Here is a 23,464-nt window from a genome sequence, read left to right as displayed (position 1 = left end):
CTTAATGCGCCTATTTTTATGTTCACACTTGTAACGCTCGGACTACATTCCTATATGTTTATAAGTGTTGCTCTTTGGAACAGATACTATGTGACTACTATTTACCCTTGGTGTTTACATTTACTGTATTCTGTGCTTATTTATGTTACAAAGTGAAACATATCTCCAAAATAGGAAAAAAGTAGCCAAATTAAATAATACAGAAGGTTTGAAGGAACTGATCCCCTACATAGGGAAGTCGGGTTTAGAAGAGAAAGGGGGTTAACATAAAATAGACAGGATCCCTACAATATTAGTATATGAAAAGTCTAGAAGAGCCATAAATCAGGTGGGAGAAGAGTAAAAGTACATGTTTCTTTCGAAGAAAACAAGGTCACCAAACGCAAATACTGTTGAGTTTTAATGAAGCGTGAGACACAGGATAGATGCAAACAGACTCAGATAGTAACAGGATCAAAGAAGCTTATAGTGAGGAGCGGACAGTAGAGGATAGAGGTGATGGCAACAGAAATGATTCCTCCTCATGTGGCCAGGGGGATTAGTGCTTTAGCCACACATGAACTGCTGCAAGAACAGGAACCTGCAGAAATGGAAGTCTGCTTCACTCCCTGACTTGGATGACTCCGGCTACTGAACACTGCTGGTTCCTCTGGCCAGAATATGGGAGTCCACAAGTCATGTTTGCTGCTGGTTATGACTATTACCGTCTTGTCAAAGTTTTGTTTAATCTGATTAATATTCATCCAATCACAGATGAATAGCATCGTATTTTGGCAGGCAACTTTGGATTCAGGCGAGTTGTCGATAGCAAAGAGCAATTGAATATTGTCTGCATAATTGAGAGGAGAGGCTCCGGCCTCAAGGGTGAGCACACAGACTAAAAATATGATAACTAATTACCTAAGGTGCGAATTGGGGAAGAGACCCCATCCGAGCAAAGGCAGAGAAGGAGGTAAGCATATTATCTGACAGCAGTCTGGGAATAATAGTAAATGAAAAGCAGAATCACAAGTGGGATGAATGAAGCAGGATACATGCAAGACTTTCAGAGATCAGCACATATTCCTCCAAGTGAGATTGGAATGAATGGACACTGCAGCTCCCAATGCATCTGTGACTAAAAGTATACTGTATAATAAGGCATCAGAGGGTAACCATTCCAAGCCACAAGCGACATCACAAGGCAAGCCCATGCCCCTAAGAAGCAAACACAGGGCAAGTTAATGAAGGTATTCAGCACCTCACATTCCAGACACTGCAGTCCCAGAATAACCAGAGCCTGAAATGGCAGCCACCAAGACTAATCCTATAGCCAGTCTCCAATCTTTTGAATCAGAACTTCAAGAGGAACTTAAACAATACATATCAGTGGAGCTTGCCTCTATGAGTAAACAGCTAAGCAGCAAACAGCTACTTTGAACAGATGCAAGCAAGGTCCAGAGAGGTGGAAGCGAAGGGACAAATTGACTCACTGAAAGAAAAGAATGCAACCCTATAAACATATCTGGACCTATATTCTCAGAATGAGGGCATCACACGAAAACTAGGAGACCTCGAACACTGTAGTGGGGTGGCAATATTCGTATACAAGGGTCAGGGAAGACGTGGCAAACCTGAAGGTGGAGACCGTTGTGAAAGCACTTTCTGTTGTGCAGCTGGGAACCAAACTGAGCAATATCACACAGGACAAAGGGCTTAGAGTGCAATCCACACCCTCCGCAGAATCAAACAGCCCTCCAGACATAGGTGACATTTCAGAACTTTCAAACTAATCCAAATCACATTTCAAGCTCATGTCTCCACTATTCGAGAAACTGCCCCAGCCACGCTGGCTAAATGCCAACAAATTCACCTCATCACCAACTTTCTTAAAGGCAATAACATACGCTACAGATATCCCTTTCCCTTTGGTATAGCCTTCAAATGAAACAAAATACCTCAAGCAGCAAACAAACTGCTGGCGGCCAAAGTCTCTATAAGTAACTAACTGCAGGACCTTCAGAAGCACATCAGAGGAGAGAGGCGTCATCAAACTCAGAGTGGTACACACGATGCCCACAGCGAAAGAGAGGACAAAATGCGTCAATAAACACCAATGATGGATTCACAATGAACTCAGGGACTTTCTCCTAGATAGAAGCCACCTAAACAAGGATTGATGCATATCCTGGATTTGGACCACAACTCAAAGAAACAGCGTATCCCCAGGTTTATCTAATGGCGGATTCCCTGGCTGCTGGATTTTGTGGACTGCCCTACTACTTGGGCTCGCAGTACACCCACTCAAAGATGAGAGGATGTAGCCGGACGGCTAGGGCAGTCGACCTCAAATCTGGGGACCAAGTTAGAGTCTCAGCAAGGACGCGGAACATACTGTGGTTCTGGTCAAATCACTTAATCTCCCTGTGCCTAACAAAAATGAATGTGTGCACTTGTAACGCAACTGGTGCTCATGTAAAGCGATCTGATACACAATACATTCAGGTCAAGTTTGCACTAGATAAAACTCAGTAAAATAATAAATAAATGTGGATGAGGGGGGATACCCCTTCACCCTGAGGCCCCCATCACCACCATCACCATGAGGCTCCCCTTAGCACCGCTGGACTTCTTCATAATATCCTTTATGTTGCAGTTAAAAAGTTACACTGATTTGTTGTGGGGGAGGGGTAGTTGATATGTCAGAAAGTTACAGTAACAAATAAGCCAAGATCGAGGATTATTCCAAAATGAATGACAGTCAAGAAGCCTCACTGGCAAACATATGGGATGCTTTGAAGACTCTCCTTAGGGAGACATTCATTAGCAAAGTTTGATAACATAAAAAGCGGAGGCACAATATAGGAAAAACATGGAAGAGGAGATTAACCATTGAGTGGATATACAGGGACCCAACTCCACCCCTCCCACCGCCTAATGAGAGAGGTTAATTCCTTAAAAGGTCAACTAGGTGCTTTAGGCGTAAATAAGTCAAACTGTCACTACTATGCCTCACAAACCTTTCTTACACACAGGGCAACTACACAGGAACTCACTTAGCACAGCAGTTCCGCATTAAACAAGAACCTGCCTTTGTGAAGGTTTAACGAGAAAATGGGGCAATATTAACTAAAACGGAGGAAAAATTGGAGGCTTTCCAAAACTGCTTCCCTGTACAAAGCAGAACACCTACCGGAGTCACTGCAAGATATCAATCAGACAGCTCATACCCCGACTAGAGTCTTAGCCAACATATCCTCAGAACTAGATGACCTCAATATCAGAAGATAAGATTAAAATTGAGTTAAAATCTCTAAAGACCAACCATATGCCTGGCCCGACAGTTAAGGAGCTTCTATAAAGCTTTCACAAGTAGATTAACACCGGTGTTAATAGGACCATACAGCTCCTAGTACTGCAATTTCTTGGCGCTCTCATATAGGAGCCCCTACTATTTCTAAATAGCCACTAAGAATGCACAAAACCCAAGGATCATAGTTTGAATGTCCAGGACTCTCTGCAGGGGCAGAAAGGACTAGAAAGCAATCAGGTACAAGAGGGCCCCAACGCAGCGAAGTCTAGCAGTTGGGTGGTTTTTAGATATCATAGGGATTTGACGGGAGAATCCAAGGTTGAAAAGCAATTCTGAAGATGGTCTGGGATGGAGGCAAGCCCACCTCAGCAACCACGTGTCGAGATATGGAACATGTGTATCTTTGACCTGCAAAGATGAGCAGCGAAAACTAACATGACACGAGGGGGGCGGAGTAAGGCCAAAGGGTAGGGCAGTGAATTTGAAGTGACTGTATTCCACCACAAACACAGATATTTCCTGTGGGACAGCAATAGCAGCACGAGTCCTGCAGATCCAGAGACTATCTAATGCTCATGGTCCAAGGACAGTAGAACTTGAGCAAGTATCTTCCTTTTGAACGTCTCTTTCTGAAGGTATGAGTTCAGAATTGTAAGGTCCAGAATTGTCTGCAGGCCTTCATCCGTCGGTACTAGGAAGGAACAGGAGTACCACCTGAACCCTCGCTGCAACTTTATCACACCTTTGGCAAGCAACATCAACAGCTCCCTGCAGAGGATGTGAGCATAAGCTGAAACCAGCATGAAAACAGAGTAACTGGAGAGGGGCATCCAGAAAGAGCAAGGGATAATAAACTTGGACAATTTCCAGGACCCACTGGTCAAAGATCAATGAATGCCAGTGGGACAGGAAATTCTGAATATGAACCCCCCCCCCTCCCAACATACCAGTCGGGCAATGTTCACTCAAGGGCAAACTAAGGCAGTTTGGATGCTTTGCCAGGTAAAGGGGTGGGGGGGGGCAGCTGAAGAATGTTCTTGCAGTTTGCCCTCTGTCCTTAGTACAGTGTTTAAATCTCATGACCTGAAATCGCTGCTCGATGGGCTGAGTCGGCCGACTGCGGAGGATGGCGAGATACCCACAATAGCCTCTGATTTTCTGATACTGCAGGTGGAACTGGCACACAGAAAAGCTAACCCTACAGAATGTGCAGCTGCACAACAAGTCTCAAAACGATCCAAGGCAGAGTCTGCTTATTTGCCAAAGGGCAAGACCCCCATCAAAGGGCATATCCATTAATGAAGTCTAGACATCTCAAGTCTGTTTGAGGAGGACAATACTGGTTCTCACAGAGTGGATAGCAGAGTTCATCAGATCCAGACTACAGCGTGAGACTGGTTTGCTACATCTACACTATCAACTGCTTGTGCAAAGGAAACCGGAGGTTCTTTCAGCAACTCCAGAAGCACTTCATGTGCCATTTCCCAAAGGGAGTGGCAATAGTCAGCCAAAAGAGAAGAAGCATTTTAAGAGCTCAGACCACGTTCAGACAAGACTTTCTTGCCCAACACATTAGCACATTTCAACTCCCTGTCTGGAGGAGTAGGAGGTAAAGCGGTCAGGTTACCATTGCAAGTAGATGGTTGCACTTGAAGGTGCCCAAGAGTGTGATGCTGTATCAGGAACGTCTAGTGGTCTAAGACGTCTAGCAATAGGGCAGCTAACCACAGAACAGCCAAGGGTTTTGAGCGGGACCACAAGATAGGGTCAACCAAAGCCTCGTCAAAAAGGCAAAAGGGGGTCAACCAAAGCCTCGTCAAAAAGGCAAAGGGGACTCAGAGGTAGAGGGCCTTAAGCAAATGAGCTTTACTATCCCGTCAGAAGAGGTAGTTCCAACACTTCTACAGCTTTTCTAATACCTACAGTAAAAGGAGCACTCTTCAGTAAAAGACTGAGGTGGCAAATCAAGGATCAAATCAAGAACCCAGATACATCCCAGCAACAATAATATGGGGGTAGCAAATCACCAATGAACAATCCAGAACCATGGAATCGAGTATCAATGTTGCTGGAGCCAGTAGTGTGGTTAAAGAAGCAACAATCATTAAGACCTTCAGCAGAGGAGTGGAAGCGCAGCATTGGCAGCAGAGCAGGCAGGTTTGTAGCAGCAGTTGTGAGGTACGGCCCGTCAACAGAGGTGCAAATGGAGGTCAGATGGCTCTCTAGGGTCAGGAGGAGTTCTAGGGGATGGGAAATCGGCCAAGGGCAAAGTTGGAGGCCTGAAGCATGATCAACAAGTTTGGTCTTGTGCTCCCTGGTCGCCTTTGGTATATCGGGAGCAGTTTTCACAGGATTGAATTGTGCTTGGCTCCTGATAAAACAAATGTCATGTAGATCCATGATTTCCACCTGTGTTCGACAAGAATGGCAGAATTTAAATCCTCTAGTCCATGTGGAGTCTTCCCTGCTAGGCTGCGAAAAGAAATTAGAAATAAGAAAACTCTTCAAACAAACCAATAAAGTCTGGAGGAGCAAACCTTTGGATCTGCGTTGAAGGTGTAGAAGAAAAGGAGCGTAGAGTGTTCAACTATGGCACATATATGATGCTCAATCTCGTCATGTCCAGAGTAGGACAGAGCCAACAGAAGCAAATGACACGGCAAGGACGTCACCTACCAGCTCACAAAAGCTATTGCAAGAGTTTCTGGATCCAATCTAGCATCTGGGAAGAGTCAAACAATGAAGATCCTGCAGGTAGGAATAGTCATTCAAAAAGCACTGCAGGCACTCTTTGCATCTTGACCTCAGGGCCAGATTTTGGTGCATCTTTTTTAGGCAGAGGTTACAAAACATTTTAAAAAGCATAATTTATGGGCACAATAGCTATAGTTTCGGTTACAGTAGCAAAATAGCCTATCGAGAAGGCGCAAAAAATCAACTTAGAGCCTTCTGAAATGACCCAACCAAACTGCAATGAGAAGAAAATGCTTCTCTAGGAAGCATCAGATTTGTAGCAGAGGCGCAATGGGATCTGGTGTGCAAGACTCTGATCTCCTGAATACTGGACAAAGTTGCCTCGGTGTACCTTGGTCGATTCTGCTGATCAGGTTACGGCATGCTGTGTCCGTCTCTGGACTGTGGTGGTCCAGCACCTGCCGGCACCACTGCAAAGGAGACTCCGGTTTCTGCTCAGCAGCACACTTCTTATGTGGCGAGACATAGAGCCTTAAAAATGAGATAAAATGAAAGAATTGAGTGCAAGCCGAATACTCTCAAATTACAGATATTTATGCAGACAGGCTTTATGTTATTACTGAGGCAAAGTCAATATTCAGATATTTCCCGGTTGTTCTCGAAAAGTTCCAACAATACTTAACATTCTTTTATAAGGTGGGACGGAATTAATCAAAAATGGCACGGACAAGACAGTGAAAACTTTTAACAAAATAGATACACAGGCGAGTCAAAGGCCCATGTAGTCCACAATCTCGGGGCTTAAAAGACTATTCAAAGCGAGAGAAACCTTCAGGTGCCAGACAATTTTTGTATACTCTAAACATATATAGATACAATATATATATATATATATATATATATATATATATATATATATATATATATATATACACATATACATATATATATACATATACATATACACATACATATATATATACACATACATATATATATACACATACATATATATATACACATACACACACACACACACATATATATATATATATATATATACACATGCTGGACTAAATTCCACAATTGCATGGTAAGTATAAGTGAGAGGACGAACACTGTTTATGACTCACCTCAGGGAAACAGAGATTCTCCTCTTTGGGAATACAACCTCTTTTTAGTACCCCAGACGGTGGCCAAAGGGCATGGGTATTTAACCCACTCCAGCAGAAAAAGCCTGAAACGTGGGTGTCATTTTTGACAACCAGCTAACTTCTGATAGTCCAATTAATCAAAAAGCCTCCTCCATTTTCTACTTGTTAAAAAATCATCAGAAACAAATTTTAACTTAAATTCCCAAAAACCTACAAAAACAGTTGTCCCACCACTAATACTATCGAAACTAGATTATTGTAGTGGCTTATAGATCAATATGAAACAAAAATTACTACATAATCGCCATACACTTCAAATGCATAAGCCTGTCCCATATTTGGGCTACCTAAATTTCACTCGGCAACCACTGCACTGGAAAAGCTACATTGGCTGCCTATAAATAAAAGAAGAAGAGCAGTCAAAGCTTTGTGCACCGCCTTCCAGGCTCTACAAAACACTGGGCAGGAATACCTAATTCTGAAATTTTCCTGGAACACTCCCACCAAATCTTTACAATCCAGGACTGCGAAAAATGTGGTCTGTATTGCAAAATAGTGGACCTCCCTACCCCTCGACCTTAAAGAATCAGCCAACCTATTGCAATTTAGGAAATTGCTTAAAACATGGCTCTTTACCCAATAAATGTCCCTATTAAATCTCTCAGCGTACCTTTCTTTCAAGGCAGCGCCAAGACACCTCAGGTATTTGAGCGCTACATAAAACCAAACAACATTACAACCGTGAGGAAGCTATATCTGGCGGAGGAGGGTTCATCTGCGCTAGGGTGGGTCGACCAAAGGGCAATGGATATTATTCTAGATCCTAACAGTCAAGAGCAAGTACTAGTGACAGATGATAAAGGCTGCAGGGGTTTTAGGCTCAAAAATGCTTATCCTGACTTTTGTTCAGGAAACTGGGGACATTAGCGGGGTATTCTCATAATATAGTTTTAAATTTTTTTTTGTTTGTAATGCAGTCTCATAGGTGCATAAAATCAGAGCAATACCTTGGATATTAAGAGACAAGGTCAATCGGGAAACAGAAAGTTTACTCAAGAAAGTAATCATTGAACAGGTTATTCGGAATAGGTGAGGCAGCGGCATAGCGTAGGGATGCAGGGCGTGCTGACTAAGGGTATAGGATTGCGGATTCCTTATGGCGGACGGAGTTAGGCGGATAGAGAGGCGGGAGCTTGGCACCTGACTGCACGGGATGATTGACAGCTCATCAGGGAGGGTAGCGGAGGGCACACCGACATGGGGAGGGTGGGTGTTGGGGGGGGGGGGGTGGGGAGGGGGAGACAAAGGAAGAAGGGAGTGGCTGACTCTGCGTAGCACTTATCGTGTGGAATGATGACGGGAAGGACTGGATCGAGTGGTATGGCTATTGGTGGTTGGCTGCAGACTATTGGAGCAGTATGTGGGCTGGGAGAAGGGGGGCTCGTTGGTGTCATTGGATGACCAAGGGGCACAATATACGACTAGGATCATTGTGGAATGCAGCCCTTTGTCTTCTCTTTATGCTCACGAGGCTGCCCGCTGTTAGCTAGGTACTGATATATAATGCTGTTGATTATGTTTATTTCCTGGGGTTCATTATTGTTGATTTGTTGGGGGGGTGGTTGGAAGGGAGAAACAGAAATGCAGACACGAGAATTTCCTGTTATAAGGTTGCACCCGCTGATAAAATGGAAGGCGTCTAGTAGATTTCTGATTGACGCCGCCCGACATCAGGGTTGTGGGCTAAATGGCCGTGTGTTATCATAATTGGACGCGGATACAACCGGCATGCTGGCAGCAAGAAAGCGAGGTGACATGGTTTGTACAACATACAAGTTTGCAATAAAAATATTTTTTTTTTAAAAAAGGAAGTAACCATTAAACAGGTTGATGCTGCTGAATGGTTTGCACTATTAGATGCTGCAAGATGTGCAAATGGTATAATCCGCTTATGTGTGTATTTCAGAAACTTAAATAGCAACATAGTGGTGGGAATATTCCCGCCACTTAAAATCAATGAGATACTATAATGGATTAAAGGTATCAAGTAGTTCACTTCAACTGACTTGTCAGAGTACCACCAGGTCAGACTCCACAATGAAAGCAAAAATGTAACCGCTTTTATGACCCCCTTGGGGTGCTATTGTTCTGTGCGTATAACGTTTGGGCTAGCTTTTGCAGCAGTGTTTAAAAAACGAATTCACAAATTGTTTAAGGACAGTGCTGGTACAATATTTTTCAAAGACGGCATCCTAGTCATGGGGGAAAGTGATGAACAGCATGACCTTAAATTGAATACGGCGTTAGAGAAACTGCAATAAAATGGACTAAGAGCGGAGTATTCAAATAGCAAAATTAATGTAAAAAGCCTTAGATTACTTGGGACGTGAAGTTACAGCTGATGGCATAAGACCGGAAGAATAACTCTTGAATGCAGTAAGGGATGACCCAACTCCGACTAATAAGGATGGATTAAGTTAGTGTCTAGGGTTGGCAGAGTATTATCTGAAATTTGTACAGAACTTGTCAGAAAAATCATACAATGTGAGCCAACTGTTAAAAAAACATGGTTACATTTCTTTGGTCAAGTGAGTTACAAAATAAATTTTAATTAAGAAAAATATTTGTATGACTTAAAATCGTACACAGATTTGATCCCAAAGTTGATTGTATTTGGACTATAGATGCCACTAACAGAGGTATTGGATCAGCGTCAAGTCAAAAAGATATCCAAGCCCACGAGTTCGCTATAGCATTCGCATCAAGGGCTTTATCTCCTCCTGAAGAAGAATATTCAGTTCTTGAGAAAGAAACTCTCGCAATTGTATGGGGCCTGGAACATATCAGGAATTTCGTGTGGGGGTAGAAGATGTGACCACAAACGTCTGTTGAAGGTATTGACCCCTGAAGGTCTAGTCAATGACATTCCCAGAATAGTAAGAATGCCCATAAATCTATTTGATTTTAGATACGAACTGCAGTATCTACTTAGTATCAAGAACCGAGTAGCAGACTGTTTGAGTAGGTTACCATTACCCCAGTAAGAAATTTCTACAGTAATTTGGGAGGATGAGAGTGTAGCATGTGCTAGTGAAGAAAAAAGGAATGCTATTACTGAGGAAAAATGGAGGAATGCTTGTAAGGAAGATTCTGTTCTGGAGAAGGTCAAAAGATTTGTCATCGAAGGTTGGGCAGAAAACAAATTGCTTGATAAAGGTTGTAGGAGTTTCTTGGAGGCAAGTAATGAATGGACTGATGAATGAAAATATCTTGAGAGGTATTGGGATTGTTCAATCTAGGGGCTTGAGGAACACCATTGTTAAGTTGTGCCATGAGGGACACTTCGGTATTGTGAAACTCAGTCAGCATTTGTAAAGCGCAACACTGTCAACCCTAGGGGTATCTGGGCACTGTGGGGGCGACATCTCTGTCGAAAAGCCAGGTCTTGAGTTTCTATGTGAAGGTCGCATGGGAGGGTGCTGTTCGAAGATGGAGGGTCAGGCTGTTCCAGGTCTTAGCAGCGATGTAGAAGGTGAAACCTCCGCTGCAGCTGAAACGGATGTGGGGGTGTGGTTGATGTAGGCCGGCCCTTGATCGTGTAGAGCTTAGTAGGTGTGCGCCATCTCTTCTGTATGGGGGGCAGTGGAGATTTGAGGTGGGGGGTGATGTGGGTCCTTACCGGGAGGTCTAAGATGGGTCTGGTTAAAGCATTCTGTATGGTCTGGTGTCTTCTGAGGCGCTGGGTAGAGATGTCGGTGTTAAGAGCGTTGCCGTAGTCGAGGCAGCTGGTCACGAAAGGCCTGGGTGACAGTCTTTCTGGTATTGACTGGGGTCCATCTGAAGATTCTGCAGAGGGTGCAAAGGGTGTGGAAACAAGAGGAGGCCACTAAATTGACTTGTCGTTTCATGGTCCGTGTGCAGTCGAGGAGGATGCCTAGGATGCGGGTGGGATCTGCTGGGGTGGGTGTTGGTCCGGGTTCCACTAGGCACCAGCTGGGGTCCAATATGGAGATGTTCTTCCCGGAGATCAGTACTTCTGTCTTGTTGGATTTAAGTTTAAGGCAGTTGTCCCTCATTCAGTTGGCTACGTTGGTCATGGTGTCTCAGAAGTCAGTTCTGAAGTGGTGGTGGAGGGGTCTTTGGTGAGCAAGAGCATAATTTGAGTGTCATCTGCATGGGAGATTATGTTGAGGCCGTGGGATCTGATTGGGTCTGCGAGGGGGTCATATAGGTGTTGAACAAGGTACGGCTGAGGGATGATCCTTGGGGTACACCGCATATGTTGTCCTTGGGTTCCGAGGTGAAGTGGAGCAACCGGATGCTCTGTGTGCATCCTGTAAGGAAGGAGCTGATCCAATTTAGGGAGTTTTGCTGTATAACTATGGTCATTCTGTTGAGGGTGTGATGGGATACGGTGTTGAATGCAATGCAGTAGAGAGGTCAACGAGGATCAGGGCCGCAGTTTCATTTTGAAAAGCAAAACGAAAATTAAAGAGTTATTGGTGGGCAGGGATTGATCTGGAAGTAAAGAAAATAGTTAGAGAATGTGACTTGTGTGAAGTTGCAGACAAATTTCAAGTGTTGCTGAAACCATATCTGCATCTTGTGCCTTGTCTGGAGATGGCATGGGAAACCATTGGAGTTGACATAATGGCCCGTGTGTGTGGAGATGATAGCACAACATCTTTAGATTACTTTTTTAAATTGCCAGAAGTAGCGTTTGTAAATTGTACAAAATCAGGGAATGTTGTAAAATTCATGGATGAGATGTTCCAAAAAAAGATTACTCAAGGGAGTCATCACGGAAAATGAGGTACAATTTAGGAGTGAGGCAATGAAAAGTTTTCTCCTGAGTAAAGGTATGGAGCATAAATTCACACCAATTTACCATCCGAGTGGGAATGGAGAAGCTGAGAGATTCAACAGAGTGGTGATGGTATCATTGCAGATGGCGAAGAGTAAGAATTTGAATTGGAGGATAAAAAATGGTATGGGTGTATCGTACTTCCATGACTGTTACTGGTTATAGTCCCTTTACCATTAAGAAGAGAAGAATACCATTCAAGAAATCATGAAAGATAATAAAGGATGGCTAGTACATTCCAGATTGCTACAATGTGGTAAAGGAAAATATTTTGAGAGCACAGGGCATCTACAAGGAGTATCAAGATGAGAAAATAGGAGCAAAAGAATGTCAGATTAAGGAAGTGGATAAAGTGAGAATGAAAATGACCTATTATGGTCAAGATGGTAGAAAGTACATTTTCTAATCCTTTGGAGGTCAAAGAAACATTCACAAATTCGGCAAGGCTAAGTGATGGAAGAGTGTGGCACATTAGTTGTTTTGTTAAATAAAAAGGAGAGAAAAAGGGAGGGGAGTGCTAAGGATGATTGCAACTGACTTGATTAGCTATGGCTGAAAGTAGTGAAGTTGTGAGCAGTCAGGGACGGGCGAAGGATGTTATAATTAAACAAGCCATAACGGAAATAGAAGATGAGGGTGGAGACAAAGGTGAGAAAGCGGTTCAGGATGAAGATAATGGTCGAATAAATACTGAGCTTGGATTACAATCCAATAGTAGGTTAAGATGAGAAATTAATTGTCCTGCATATTTAAAAGATTATTTCACTTGATTAAGTTGTATATGGAATATGAGTTACCTTAGTTGTGCCTACTGAATAAATATCGCTAGTTCAAACAAGGAGAGAGGGGGGACCAGGAGCCTGTTATGGTCCAGTGTCCGTGCTCCACAAATGAACGTTCGATCAAAAGGGGACACTGTTCCGAGAGTAGGGTGGAAAATGCCACCCACTCATCGAGAGGAAAGAATTAGCGTAGTATAGATAGTGATGAGAAGAGAGAGGCAGAGGTACAACCCCGGTATCAAGGATCCAATCCCGAAGGGGTGGGCCAAGTTTTGGCTCTTTAGTAGCCCTCACACATCCAGAAGGATGTCATGCTTCATTACTGGGCCTTTGCTCCTAGTCGGGCCAGCGCTGCAATGCTCGACGGGCCCCCCAAAGAGGTCACTTTCACGGAGATCTTTTAAGAGAAAAGCCGACAGGTGAGTGCGGGTGTGCGGGCTGGATCCAAGGCTGGAGGAGGTTAAGTGCGTGCAGTGAGGAAAGCTGAAAATAACAGTTCCATTTTGGGAGGCCCAGGCCTGCCTGCTGAAGAAATGAGGAGAGGAATCCCACTAGACAGGTGTGTATGGCTGCATTCCTGTGAGCTGGGTGGGACACACACTGGAGGGAAAAGGAAAAGACTCACTCTTTACACTTGAAGACTGCTCTATGATCCATTGAGAGGTCACAAGGAAGGGGCCGGGACATCTCAGGAAGAGAGATGGGGCTGATAAGTGAATCAGAAAGAGTCTGGCTGTGGGTCTGGGATTAACCTTTTGATCCACATATCACTGTGAGGGACATCCAGGTGTGAACTCTGGCCACTCCCATGAACTGTTGTGGGACAATCAACTTTGGAGAGTTGCCTGCTGTGACAGACATTTTTCCATGAGATAAAGGAGAGAGAAGAGAACTCTTCAAAAAAGTAAAACCCCAACATAAAACTTCAAAGACTTGGACTCTAAATCACACTTAGTACCTGGAAAAGGACTATACGAGGAGGTCGAGAGCCCAAACATTTGTCTTTGTCTTTGCCATGTAGCCAGCCAGGCTGTGTGAGACGGGAAGCTCGGCAAGACTGCTGCCTGTGACCAGGACTGGGGGCCAAGCACTGCTAGTCTCCCTGCTGGGTGAGGGGACATCAGGCAGGACACAAGGTCACCAGCCCTGGAGCATTATCGCCTGCCTGCTTGCCAAGACTAGTGTGCCCTGTGAGTAAGAGGAGTGCACTGAAGGAAGTGACTTCCAGTGTGGCGCTCTGCATGAGGATTCCCTGAGGGACGTTTGAGGCTGTGTACCGATTGCGCCATTGCTTGTGTGCAGTATAGGCTCCGCGACGCTCGTATGCCAGGAGAGGGCCGCCTTCTTCTGAGCCGTGTCAGAAGTACTGCGCGGGAAGCACCAGGCTGCACTGCTGCGTTGACCCCGTATGCCAGAAGGGGGTGACCATCGGCACCTGACGAAGCCCCCAAGGTACACCAGGACACCGCCAGGGTCGGCGACCGCCAGGGTCGGCGTTCCCTAGTTAGAACTCCCATTAGGAGCCAGAGGATCACACAGCAGCCTCCGCTCCCTACTAGGGGGAAGAGCAACACCCCTTTTGTGTCCACCCGGCTGGAGCAGCCCCGATCACTGGAACAGTCCGGTCGCGTGGCTGGTGCGTCCCACGTGAACGGCTGACTTTGCTGTACAGGATCCAAACTCGTGAGCACCTAAGGAGAGGGCCCTCACTGCACTGGTACCACCGGGGAGGGTAGGACTGGAATCAGCAGAAGGTGCCCGGGGCCCCAAAGGCCTGACTGTGCTGTGGCACCACAGACACTTTTGACTAACTCCTAAAGAGTCAGATCGAGAACTCTTGAGTACAACATAATAGATTGTATTCCCAGGATGCGGCCACAAGTGAATGGGGAATAACCATGAACATGTTACACGAAAGAGGGAGGGACAGAGATCGGCCTGTTAACTACTAGAGACCCAACCTCAAAGGGGGCTGTTATTGCTTTTGAATGTTGGATACATTTGCATGTATAGAGTTCGAAATAAAAAATAGTCTTCTGTATAAAAGCAAGTATTGGCCTGCACACTGATGTGTTGCTCGTCGTAGGGTTTGCACTTGGAGTTGCGAGTCGTGTCACTGACCCCCGAGGGCGCCTTGAATGCTCGACCACCGCTACCACCGAGTGTCACGTGCAGCAGGGTGCTTGGCCCGCTTCTCAGGATCCACAGTAGGGCGGGTCCGGGGACATCAGGGGGACAAGGGCTCAGCCCCCAGGGCTGGGCCAGGGGCCCTCTGGGAGGGGTGCTGACAGAGTGACAGCAGCAGTGCCTAGCTAGCCCTAAAGATAACTTCTTTTATCACAACAGTGACGTCAGAAGAAAGACGAACTGGGTTTTGTAAAGTGTGTTCATAATGACTGTAAGGTACTCGTACAAAGCCATCCTCCCTTCAGCAGAGGTGGCACTGAATGGTCATCGACAGACACTTGAAGCGCAGTTTGGATGGTATTTAAATAAATAAAGGTATACACACACTGGCAAAGCCAATAGGTCCAGCTTTAATGGGCCAACAAATGTAAGACCAGCCGAACAAACATGACGCAGCCCAAGTGGCAGGTATCACATTAAAGCCTGTGCAGTTGGTTTTGTTAATCTGGAGAAGAAAAAAAAGGCAGCATAAAAGGATTACTTAATCGAGTGCTTATAGGAGAGAAAGAACAGAATGTGACAGACAGAATATAGTGCCTCGTGCGTTCGAATGGGAGCACTTCCCGAAAGGTGGAATGACATATCAAATAGCCATAGCAAGAGGAGGGAGAGCGGCCCTCCAATCGGTGGAGCCCGCTCCGCTCTCGGAGTTTTAAAAAGTTGGTAACAACCTGCTCGCAAAGAGCTGCGATGTCAAGCCCTACAGTACAGAGTAATGACCTTACTGGCTCATTCCATTGTTTTGTGTCTTGTCCATCACTGAGGAGAATGTTCTCCGTGACCCCTGTGTACTACCCCGGCTCGAAAGGTGCCCAGGGAGGGTCCACCCTGCAGACGTCACGACCACGTCTTGTAAAGATAAAGGAAGCGTGCGGTTACCACAGCCAGCTGCCCCGAGTCGACACGCCCCGAACGTGCACAGAAACAATGAATATTTCATAAGGAAAGCAGCCTCCATTTCCTTTGAGTTGAAAGTAGGTCAGAAGCCTCGTTAGCACGAAGAGCAAAGCATGCAACATTAAAGGCAGGCCACAGGTCTGCAGTGGAGAGGGCGGGGCAGAACCGGATGTAAGATGGTAGCATCGGATGGAGGGCACCGCCTCCCCGACGATGGAACAGACATTTAAAAGCAGAAGTACAGGGCATTCACGAATTACAGCCGATCTGTCGATTGTTACCGGGGTCATTGAGGGGGTCATGTGTGCTGGGGCGGGGGCCACACACCACCCGAGGCACGTACAGCCATCACCAGGTCACACTGCGAAAACACACCCAGAAACACAACCTGCTGCAATGTCCACCCACAGGATTCTCGTCTACAACAACCTCCAGCTGGAATGATTTGCATATCTGGGGGCCGGCGTTAGACACCGGGGGCAGGCGCCAGACACCGGGGGCAGAGGCAGGCGCCAGACACCGGGGGCAGGCGCCAGACACCGGGGGCAGAGGCAGGCGCCAGACACCGGGGGCAGGCGCCAGACACCGGGGGCAGGCGCCAGACACCGGGGGCAGGCGCCAGAAACCGGGGGCAGGCGCCAGACACCGGGGGCAGGCGCCAGACAACAGGCGCCGGACACTGGGCCTCACACCAACGGCCTGACACAGACGGCCAGCGCCGGCCAGCGCCTGACACCGACAACCAGCGCCGACCAGCACCTGACACCGACGGCCAGCGACTGACACCGACGGCCAGCGCCGGCCAGCGACTGACAGCGCCGGCCAGCGACGGCCAGCGCCTGACACAGACGGCCAGCGCCTGACACAGACGGCCAGCGCCTGACACAGACGGCCAGCGCCTGACACAGACGGCCAGCGCCTGACACAGACGGCCAGCGCCTGACACAGACGGCCAGCGCCTGACACAGACGGCCAGCGCCTGACACAGACGGCCAGCGCCTGACACAGACGGCCAGCGCCTGACACCAGCGGCCAGCGCCTGACACCAGCGGCCAGCGCCTGACACCAGCGGCCACACCAACAGCGGGCACCTGACACCGGGGGCCGGCGCCGGACACCATGGGCCGGTGCCAGCCACTGGGCCTCACACAGACGGCCTGCGCCGGACACAGGGGGCCGGTGCCCGACACCGAGCCTCACACAGACGGCCGGCGCCCGACACAGACGGCCGGCGCCCGACACAGACGGCCGGCGCCCGACACAGACGGCCGGCGCCCGACACAGACGGCCGGCGCCCGACACAGACGGCCGGCGCCCGACACAGACGGCCGGCGCCCGACACAGACGGCCGGCGCCCGACACAGACGGCCGGCGCCCGACACAGACGGCCGGCGCCCGACACAGACGGCCGGCGCCCGACACAGACGGCCGGCGCCCGACACAGACGGCCGGCGCCCGACACAGATGGCCGGCGCCTGACACCCCACGTCCGCAACCGTATCCCACAGGGAGTGGGTGTAACGGCCCAAAAGGCAAGCAGTGTTGACAGACTGCAGCCCCAAACTCAGAGAGGAGAACAGTTTCTTCCCAAACTGATCATACCTTTTAAATTCCCGATCCGGTGGAGCGGTCAGGAATGCGGTCTTGGACGTAGAGGCCTGGATCACCAGGCTCTCGGGGTGGGGTGAACGAACAAAAAGCAGGGGTTGCCTGGCGGTGGCATCGGGCCACGTTCCGATCCACAGGGAGGCCTGTAAAGGGCTTGGACCAGGTGCCCATCAGAACATCGGTGAGGGCTTTGTTAAATGGCAGGAGAGACTCCGAAGAGCTTGCTGATGGTTTGAGCACCTCAGTGAGGAGGTAAGTCCTCATGGCCGCGACAGGGAGCTCAAGAGCCAAGGCCTTGGCTGCCCTGTTCAACACCACGCTATAAGTAGCACCCTCCTCTGAAGTCACTGAGGGAGGAGAGATGAATCTAGTGTCAGGCGAAGTGTCTAGACTACTGGCTCATCTGCCCAGTCCGGACTTAACTGGCACTGTCGTGCCAGAGGGTCCTTATACCCCTCCCAGTCCTCCCCTTCATCCTTGTCCAGATGAACAGGCAAAAATGATGGAGCCGGGTCGTAGGTGAATGGGTCACCCATCGGCGTCTGAGACGGCGCCGGACCAGGGCTTAAACCGGGGACGACGTCATCTGAAGACTGCGCCGGGAGTGACACCCTCGGGGTCGGTGCCAGCGAAGGAGTCGTGAGGTCGACTGGCGACGACCCGGATCCAGGCCTGGATCCTGTGGGGCCCTGCAGCGTCAGGACTGGCGTCGACTATGGCGCCGGGGCCGAAGCCGCCGGCCCGCTTGGGCCCCCAGTCGGATCTGCAGGGCCCGAAGGTGCCGCAACAGACTCAGAGTCCTCATGGCCACCAGGAAATCACGTATCTCCTCAGACGTCGCATGCAGCCCAGGGACAGGCGGGTGTGGGGCTGGACGTGGCACCTGCGGCTCCGGCCAAGCCGCGTGAGCGGTGTCGCTCGAACCCCCGGCCGCATCGCTTGAGCGGCGGGGGGAGACCGAAGAGCGATGAAGTCTCTTCTACTTATTTTTTGAATTACTCGACTTACCGAAGGACTTGGAGCCCAACGAGTGGTGGCGACTCCACGAGCGGTGATGACTGTGGCTCCGTGACCGGTCCCTCGACTTCCTCCTTGACCGGGACCTCGAGCGGCGCAGAGCAGACTGCCGGACCTCGAGCAGCTTATGGGACCGCTCCCGTCTAGCCTTTTAGGTCGGCCCGAGGCAGTAAAGGCACCGATGGTGGGGGTCGGTCACCAACATCAGGCGGTGACAGGCGTTGCAAGGTTTAAAACCAGGCAAACCTATCGGCACCACGAGTCGAGGTAGCCTCGAAAAAGTGATCAAAACAGATCAAAAAAGTTACTCAAAAAATGACTAGAGTACTGCTCTTCCCTGATCTGCGCTTGCTGATGCGGAAAAAAGAAGAACTGACGTCAGCGCTCGAGGGCGGCGTCTAAGTATTCCGATGATGTCATCCCAGCGATCACGATGTCGACGGCTGACGCGGAGCCACAGACGACGCCTACCGACGCGCAGGGGTACTGCTGACGAAAACCTTCCGATCCAGTCTGACGCCTGGGGATATTCTAAGGTAAGGAATCTAACACTAACCTGTTTCTTTCAGATGTGTACAGAAAGAGACACCATGCACCAGGCATGTCATGTACAATAAGAGACACCATGCAGCAGGTGTGTCATGTACAGTAAGAGACACCATGCAACAGGCAGGTCATGTAGGGCAGGAGACACCATGCCGCAGGCATGTCATGTAGGGCAGGAGACACCATGCCGCAGGCATGTCATGTAGGGCAGGAGACACCATGCAGCAGGCATGTCATGTAGGGCAGGAGACACCATGCAGCAGGCATGTAGGGCAGGAGACACCATGCAGCATGCAGGTCATGTGGGGTAAGACACCATGCAGCAGGTATCCGGTGTCGGGTAGGAGGCTTCAAGCAGCAGGTATGTCATGTAGGGTAAAAATCCATGCAGCAGGCATTTCATTTAGGGTAAGGCCATGCAGCAGGCATGTTGTGTATGGTAAGAAATCATGCAGCAGGCATGTCATTTACGCTGACAACATGCAAGTCAAGTACGGTAGGAGACACCATGCCACAGTAGCAGTGCAGCAGGCATGTATGTTAGAAGGCACTGCCCAGCAGGCATGACCCGTAGGGTAGGAGTATCCTGAACGTGAAAGTCTGTCGATGCGGAGGGAGGGGTGTGGGAGCACGTATATACTTACATACTCACAGGTGTGATGGGGCAGTTCCCAGTGGTCCCTGACATGTAGATACATTACACGCTCTCGGACGGGGAGGGGGCAGTCAACATGTTGTCAATTGCACGTACATACGTTACACTCTCACAGGTGGAGGGCAGTTACCAGGTCTCACTGGCACTTGCATACGTTACACACTCACAGGTGGGGGGCATTAGGAGGCATTTACCAGCTCTCCCTGGCACGTACATACGTTACACGCTCATAGGTGGAGGGCAGTTACCAGGTCTCACTGGCACGTACATACGTTACACACTCACAGGTGGAGGGCAGTTACCAGGTCTCACTGGCACGTACATACGTTACACACTCACAGGCGGAGGGCAGTTACCAGGTCTCACTGGCACGTACATACGTTACACGCTCACAGGTGGAGGGCAGTTACCAGGTCTCACTGGCACGTACATACGTTACACACTCACAGGTGGAGGGCAGTGGGGGCAGTTACCAGGTCTCACTGGCACGTACACGCGTTACACGCTCGCAGGGCCTTCTAGTTTACGAGAGTTAAACGTATAAACCTTGCACTTTCCCTGATCAGGAGGGCATCGAAAGGAGACCCAAGTGATGGCAGTGTTTCTGTGGGGCACACAAGGCACCCAGTTGGTCATTAATGCCCGGGACCCTCGAGCCAACCCTGGGTGAAAGGATTATCGACTAACACCCAGCGCATTAGAACTCCATCCAATCAAAGCCTGGAAGCTATGGCGCGGGGATGGGAATGCATCGCCATGAAAACCTGCCGCAGGCCTTTGATAACAAGGGCTAAAAGCCCATAGGAAAAAAACATAGCCCTCTTCGGTAGGGACAATGCCAGCCGCAGGCAGCCCTATCGCAGCCATGAAAAGGGCACTCGCTTGGTTGGCACGCTCCATATTTGCTTATGCAAAGCTCTACACAAATCTTCAAAAGCATAATTATCCAATTAAAATATTACAGAAGTGCCTTCGTTAACAGCCATTGAAATAAGTTCCAAGGAATTAAGCAACCAACAAAAATGCAAGTGTTGGATCAAAGAGACGGGGCCAATTACTGGAAAGAACCAATGGACGGGATGGTGCCCAAGGGGCAGCCGTGCCACTTAAGGGGATTACAGGAGTGGCAAGTGTCCTATTTACAAAGATGAATCATGAAATGAAGTGCCATAATCAATCCGGATTAAAGCCAATAGGCCTGCTGCTATGATGTTTCAATTTATCAGTGCAAGCATATGACAGAAAAAAACATGCTGCTACCGAAATGCGACGGTGATATGCTTGAAACACAGAAATTAATCAAAACAAATGTTAATGGTACAGTGTGAGCAGCAAAAGTTTCCTAGCTGGTAGATGTTCGTAAAAAAAAGAAAAAAAACGTTTTTATTTTTAACGAATATAACAGCAAAATAGGATTTCTATTGACACGAGAAAAGGGTACTATTGATTGATTAATGGGAAAACCGTTTAAATACGGTAGCTGTACAAAAGATTAACAATTGAAAGAAAAAAAATAAACGTTGGAAAAATACAGGTTAGATCCACAAGGCCCACAAGTACTCTTTAGGCAGACATGCAAGTGATCAGGAGACACCGCCCTGCAGAGGCAAGAGAGCCAAAGGCTGAAGAGAGCGGACCCACTGCCCCACGCTCTGTGCTGTGATAGGCGGCAGGACAAGGAGAATAACAGCTGAACAGGCGAATCTACGAATAGTATAACCCAAATGCCCACTGGGCTTGCATTTGTGCACAGGTTATTTTTATTTAAAAAAATTATATCCCACAGGAGGCTGGCGAGAGATCTCAAGCCGTCTCTAGGTCAGACCTGAAGAGGGCGGCCATTCACTCTAGAGCCAGCCACGCCCTCGCCGCCATCCCCCGCATCCGAAGAGCGACAACAGGAGGAAGGTCCTTCTCCTACCTGGCCGCCAAGACCTGGAACTCCCTCCCAACCGACCTGCGCCTGACCCAAGACCACCTCTCCTTCAGGAAGAAGCTCAAGACCTGGCTGTTCGAGCAGTAGCGCCCCCCCCCCCCTCCCCCAAGCGCCTTGAGACCCTCCGGGTAAGTAGTGCGCTCTATAAATGTCTTTGATTGATTGATTGATTATTTCATGGGTGGAATGAGACAGACAGACAGAGCAAGCAACAATGGGCGGATTGCACGGCGAGGTGTACGGACGGCTGAGGATGGTTGAAGTGCCCGTTTTTAACATTCAAGAGCAGAAATTCAACCCCAAAAGCACTCTTCCGGTGGCTGTGGGTGGGATACACAGTTTGAATTGTGCTGCTAACACACTACTATTGTGCTTAACCCACTTAGTGCTTCATTTAGGGCACTTCATGCACAACCTCTGCCCCCTCAAGGCACTGTGGACATCTGACGTGATCCCCTGATGTACAGGTAGAGACAGAACCAACCTGTGAAGAAGGCAAGAGTCATCCTGGCCTGACTGTCCAAGCAGCACACTGGGAAGTATAAAGAGCCTGATGGCGCCAGGACGCATCAAGGGACCAGAAGACCAATACTGCGAGACCCTGCTTTGCATATGGACATAGGGAAAGGGGCGGGTGAAGGTAAATCTTCGTGGCCTAGAGTGTCGGAAATACATGCTGGAAGGGGCCATCTTCAGCCAGCCCATCCCCACTGTCCAGGTATGAGGACCCTGCCCAGGTGCACTTCCCCCAGCCAATGGAGCGCTTCAGGAAGAGGGTCACCTCAATCAGGGGCTGCTAATCTCAAGTACGCTTCCAATTTGTATTCCATGGACCCCCAGGGCACAAGTCCTAAAAAAAAGAAGTGGGGAAACTAACCTAGTTAGGCAGTATGCAAGTGGCATCAGAGTGCGGGACAGCACGACGCGGGACAGCACGACGCGGGACAGCACGACATAAAAAGTGGCATCAAAGGCTACGACTTTACAGGCAGTGGCATCATAAGAAGTGACATCAGATCTAAAGCTCTCACATACATGTTTAGCAGGTTTATCATGTGTACGTTTGAGCGCATTGCGAGGATAATAGCACAGTGAGCTATGGAAGATGATATGTGACTTCTACACCTTGCAATCCCCCAGTTTTATGTAACAACCTGTACATTCATTTACAAACGTATATAATTTATTGTGCATGCAATATGCGCGTGTTGATGTAAAGAGCTCTGACACCCCGCATTGGGATGAGTAGGGCCTCCGTGTTGCTTCCCCATCAGTGTCTCCCTCCCTCCCTCTCCCACCAACCGGGCCCTCCGTGTTCCTTCCCCCACCAGTGTCCTTCACTCACTCACTCTCACTCACTCACTCCCACCAACCGGGGCCTTTGTGCCGCTTCCCCCACCAGTGCCCTTCTCTCACTCACTCACACCAACCGGGGCCTCTGTCGCTTCCCCCACCAGTGCCCTTCTCTCACTCACTCCCACCAACCGGGGCCTCTGTGCCGCTTCCCCCACCAGTGTCCTTCTCTCTCTCCTACTAGCTCTCTCCCACTAACCGAGCCCTCAGTGTTCCTTCCCCCACCAGTGTCCTTCTCTCTCACTCACTCCCACCAACCGGGGCCTCTGTGCCGCTTCCCCCACCAGTGTCCTTTATCTCTCTCACTCACTCACTCTCACTCACTCCCACCAACCGGGGCCTCTGTGTCGCTTCCCCCACCAGTGCCCTTCTCTCACGCACTCACACCAACCGGGGCCTCTGTGTCGCTTCCCCCACCAGTGCCCTTCTCTCACTCACTCCCACCAACCGGGGCCTCTGTGCCGCTTCCCCCACCAGTG

The 23,464-nt window shown here is 48.8% G+C and overlaps 1 protein-coding gene across 3 annotated transcripts in view; it reads right to left on the bottom strand.

The window, feature by feature from the left end:
* The window catches only part of LOC147689446 (SLAIN motif-containing protein-like), a 274,817-nt gene that overhangs the window by 134,182 nt on the left and 117,171 nt on the right, over positions 1-23,464 (bottom strand). For all 3 annotated transcript variants that reach the window (XM_086942217.1, XM_086942215.1, XM_086942216.1), the window contains exon 3: positions 6,378-6,517. In XM_086942217.1, the coding sequence (XP_086798343.1) occupies positions 6,378-6,517 (140 nt within the window). The remainder of the gene's footprint in view (positions 1-6,377; positions 6,518-23,464) is intronic.

This window comes from Lissotriton vulgaris, chromosome 10 (assembly GCF_964263255.1).
Source record: "Lissotriton vulgaris chromosome 10, aLisVul1.2, whole genome shotgun sequence".
In the NCBI taxonomy this organism is placed as follows: Eukaryota; Metazoa; Chordata; class Amphibia; order Caudata; family Salamandridae; genus Lissotriton; species Lissotriton vulgaris.
The sequence above is the reverse complement of the archived record's forward strand: the minus strand, read 5'-3'. Positions and strand labels throughout refer to the sequence as shown.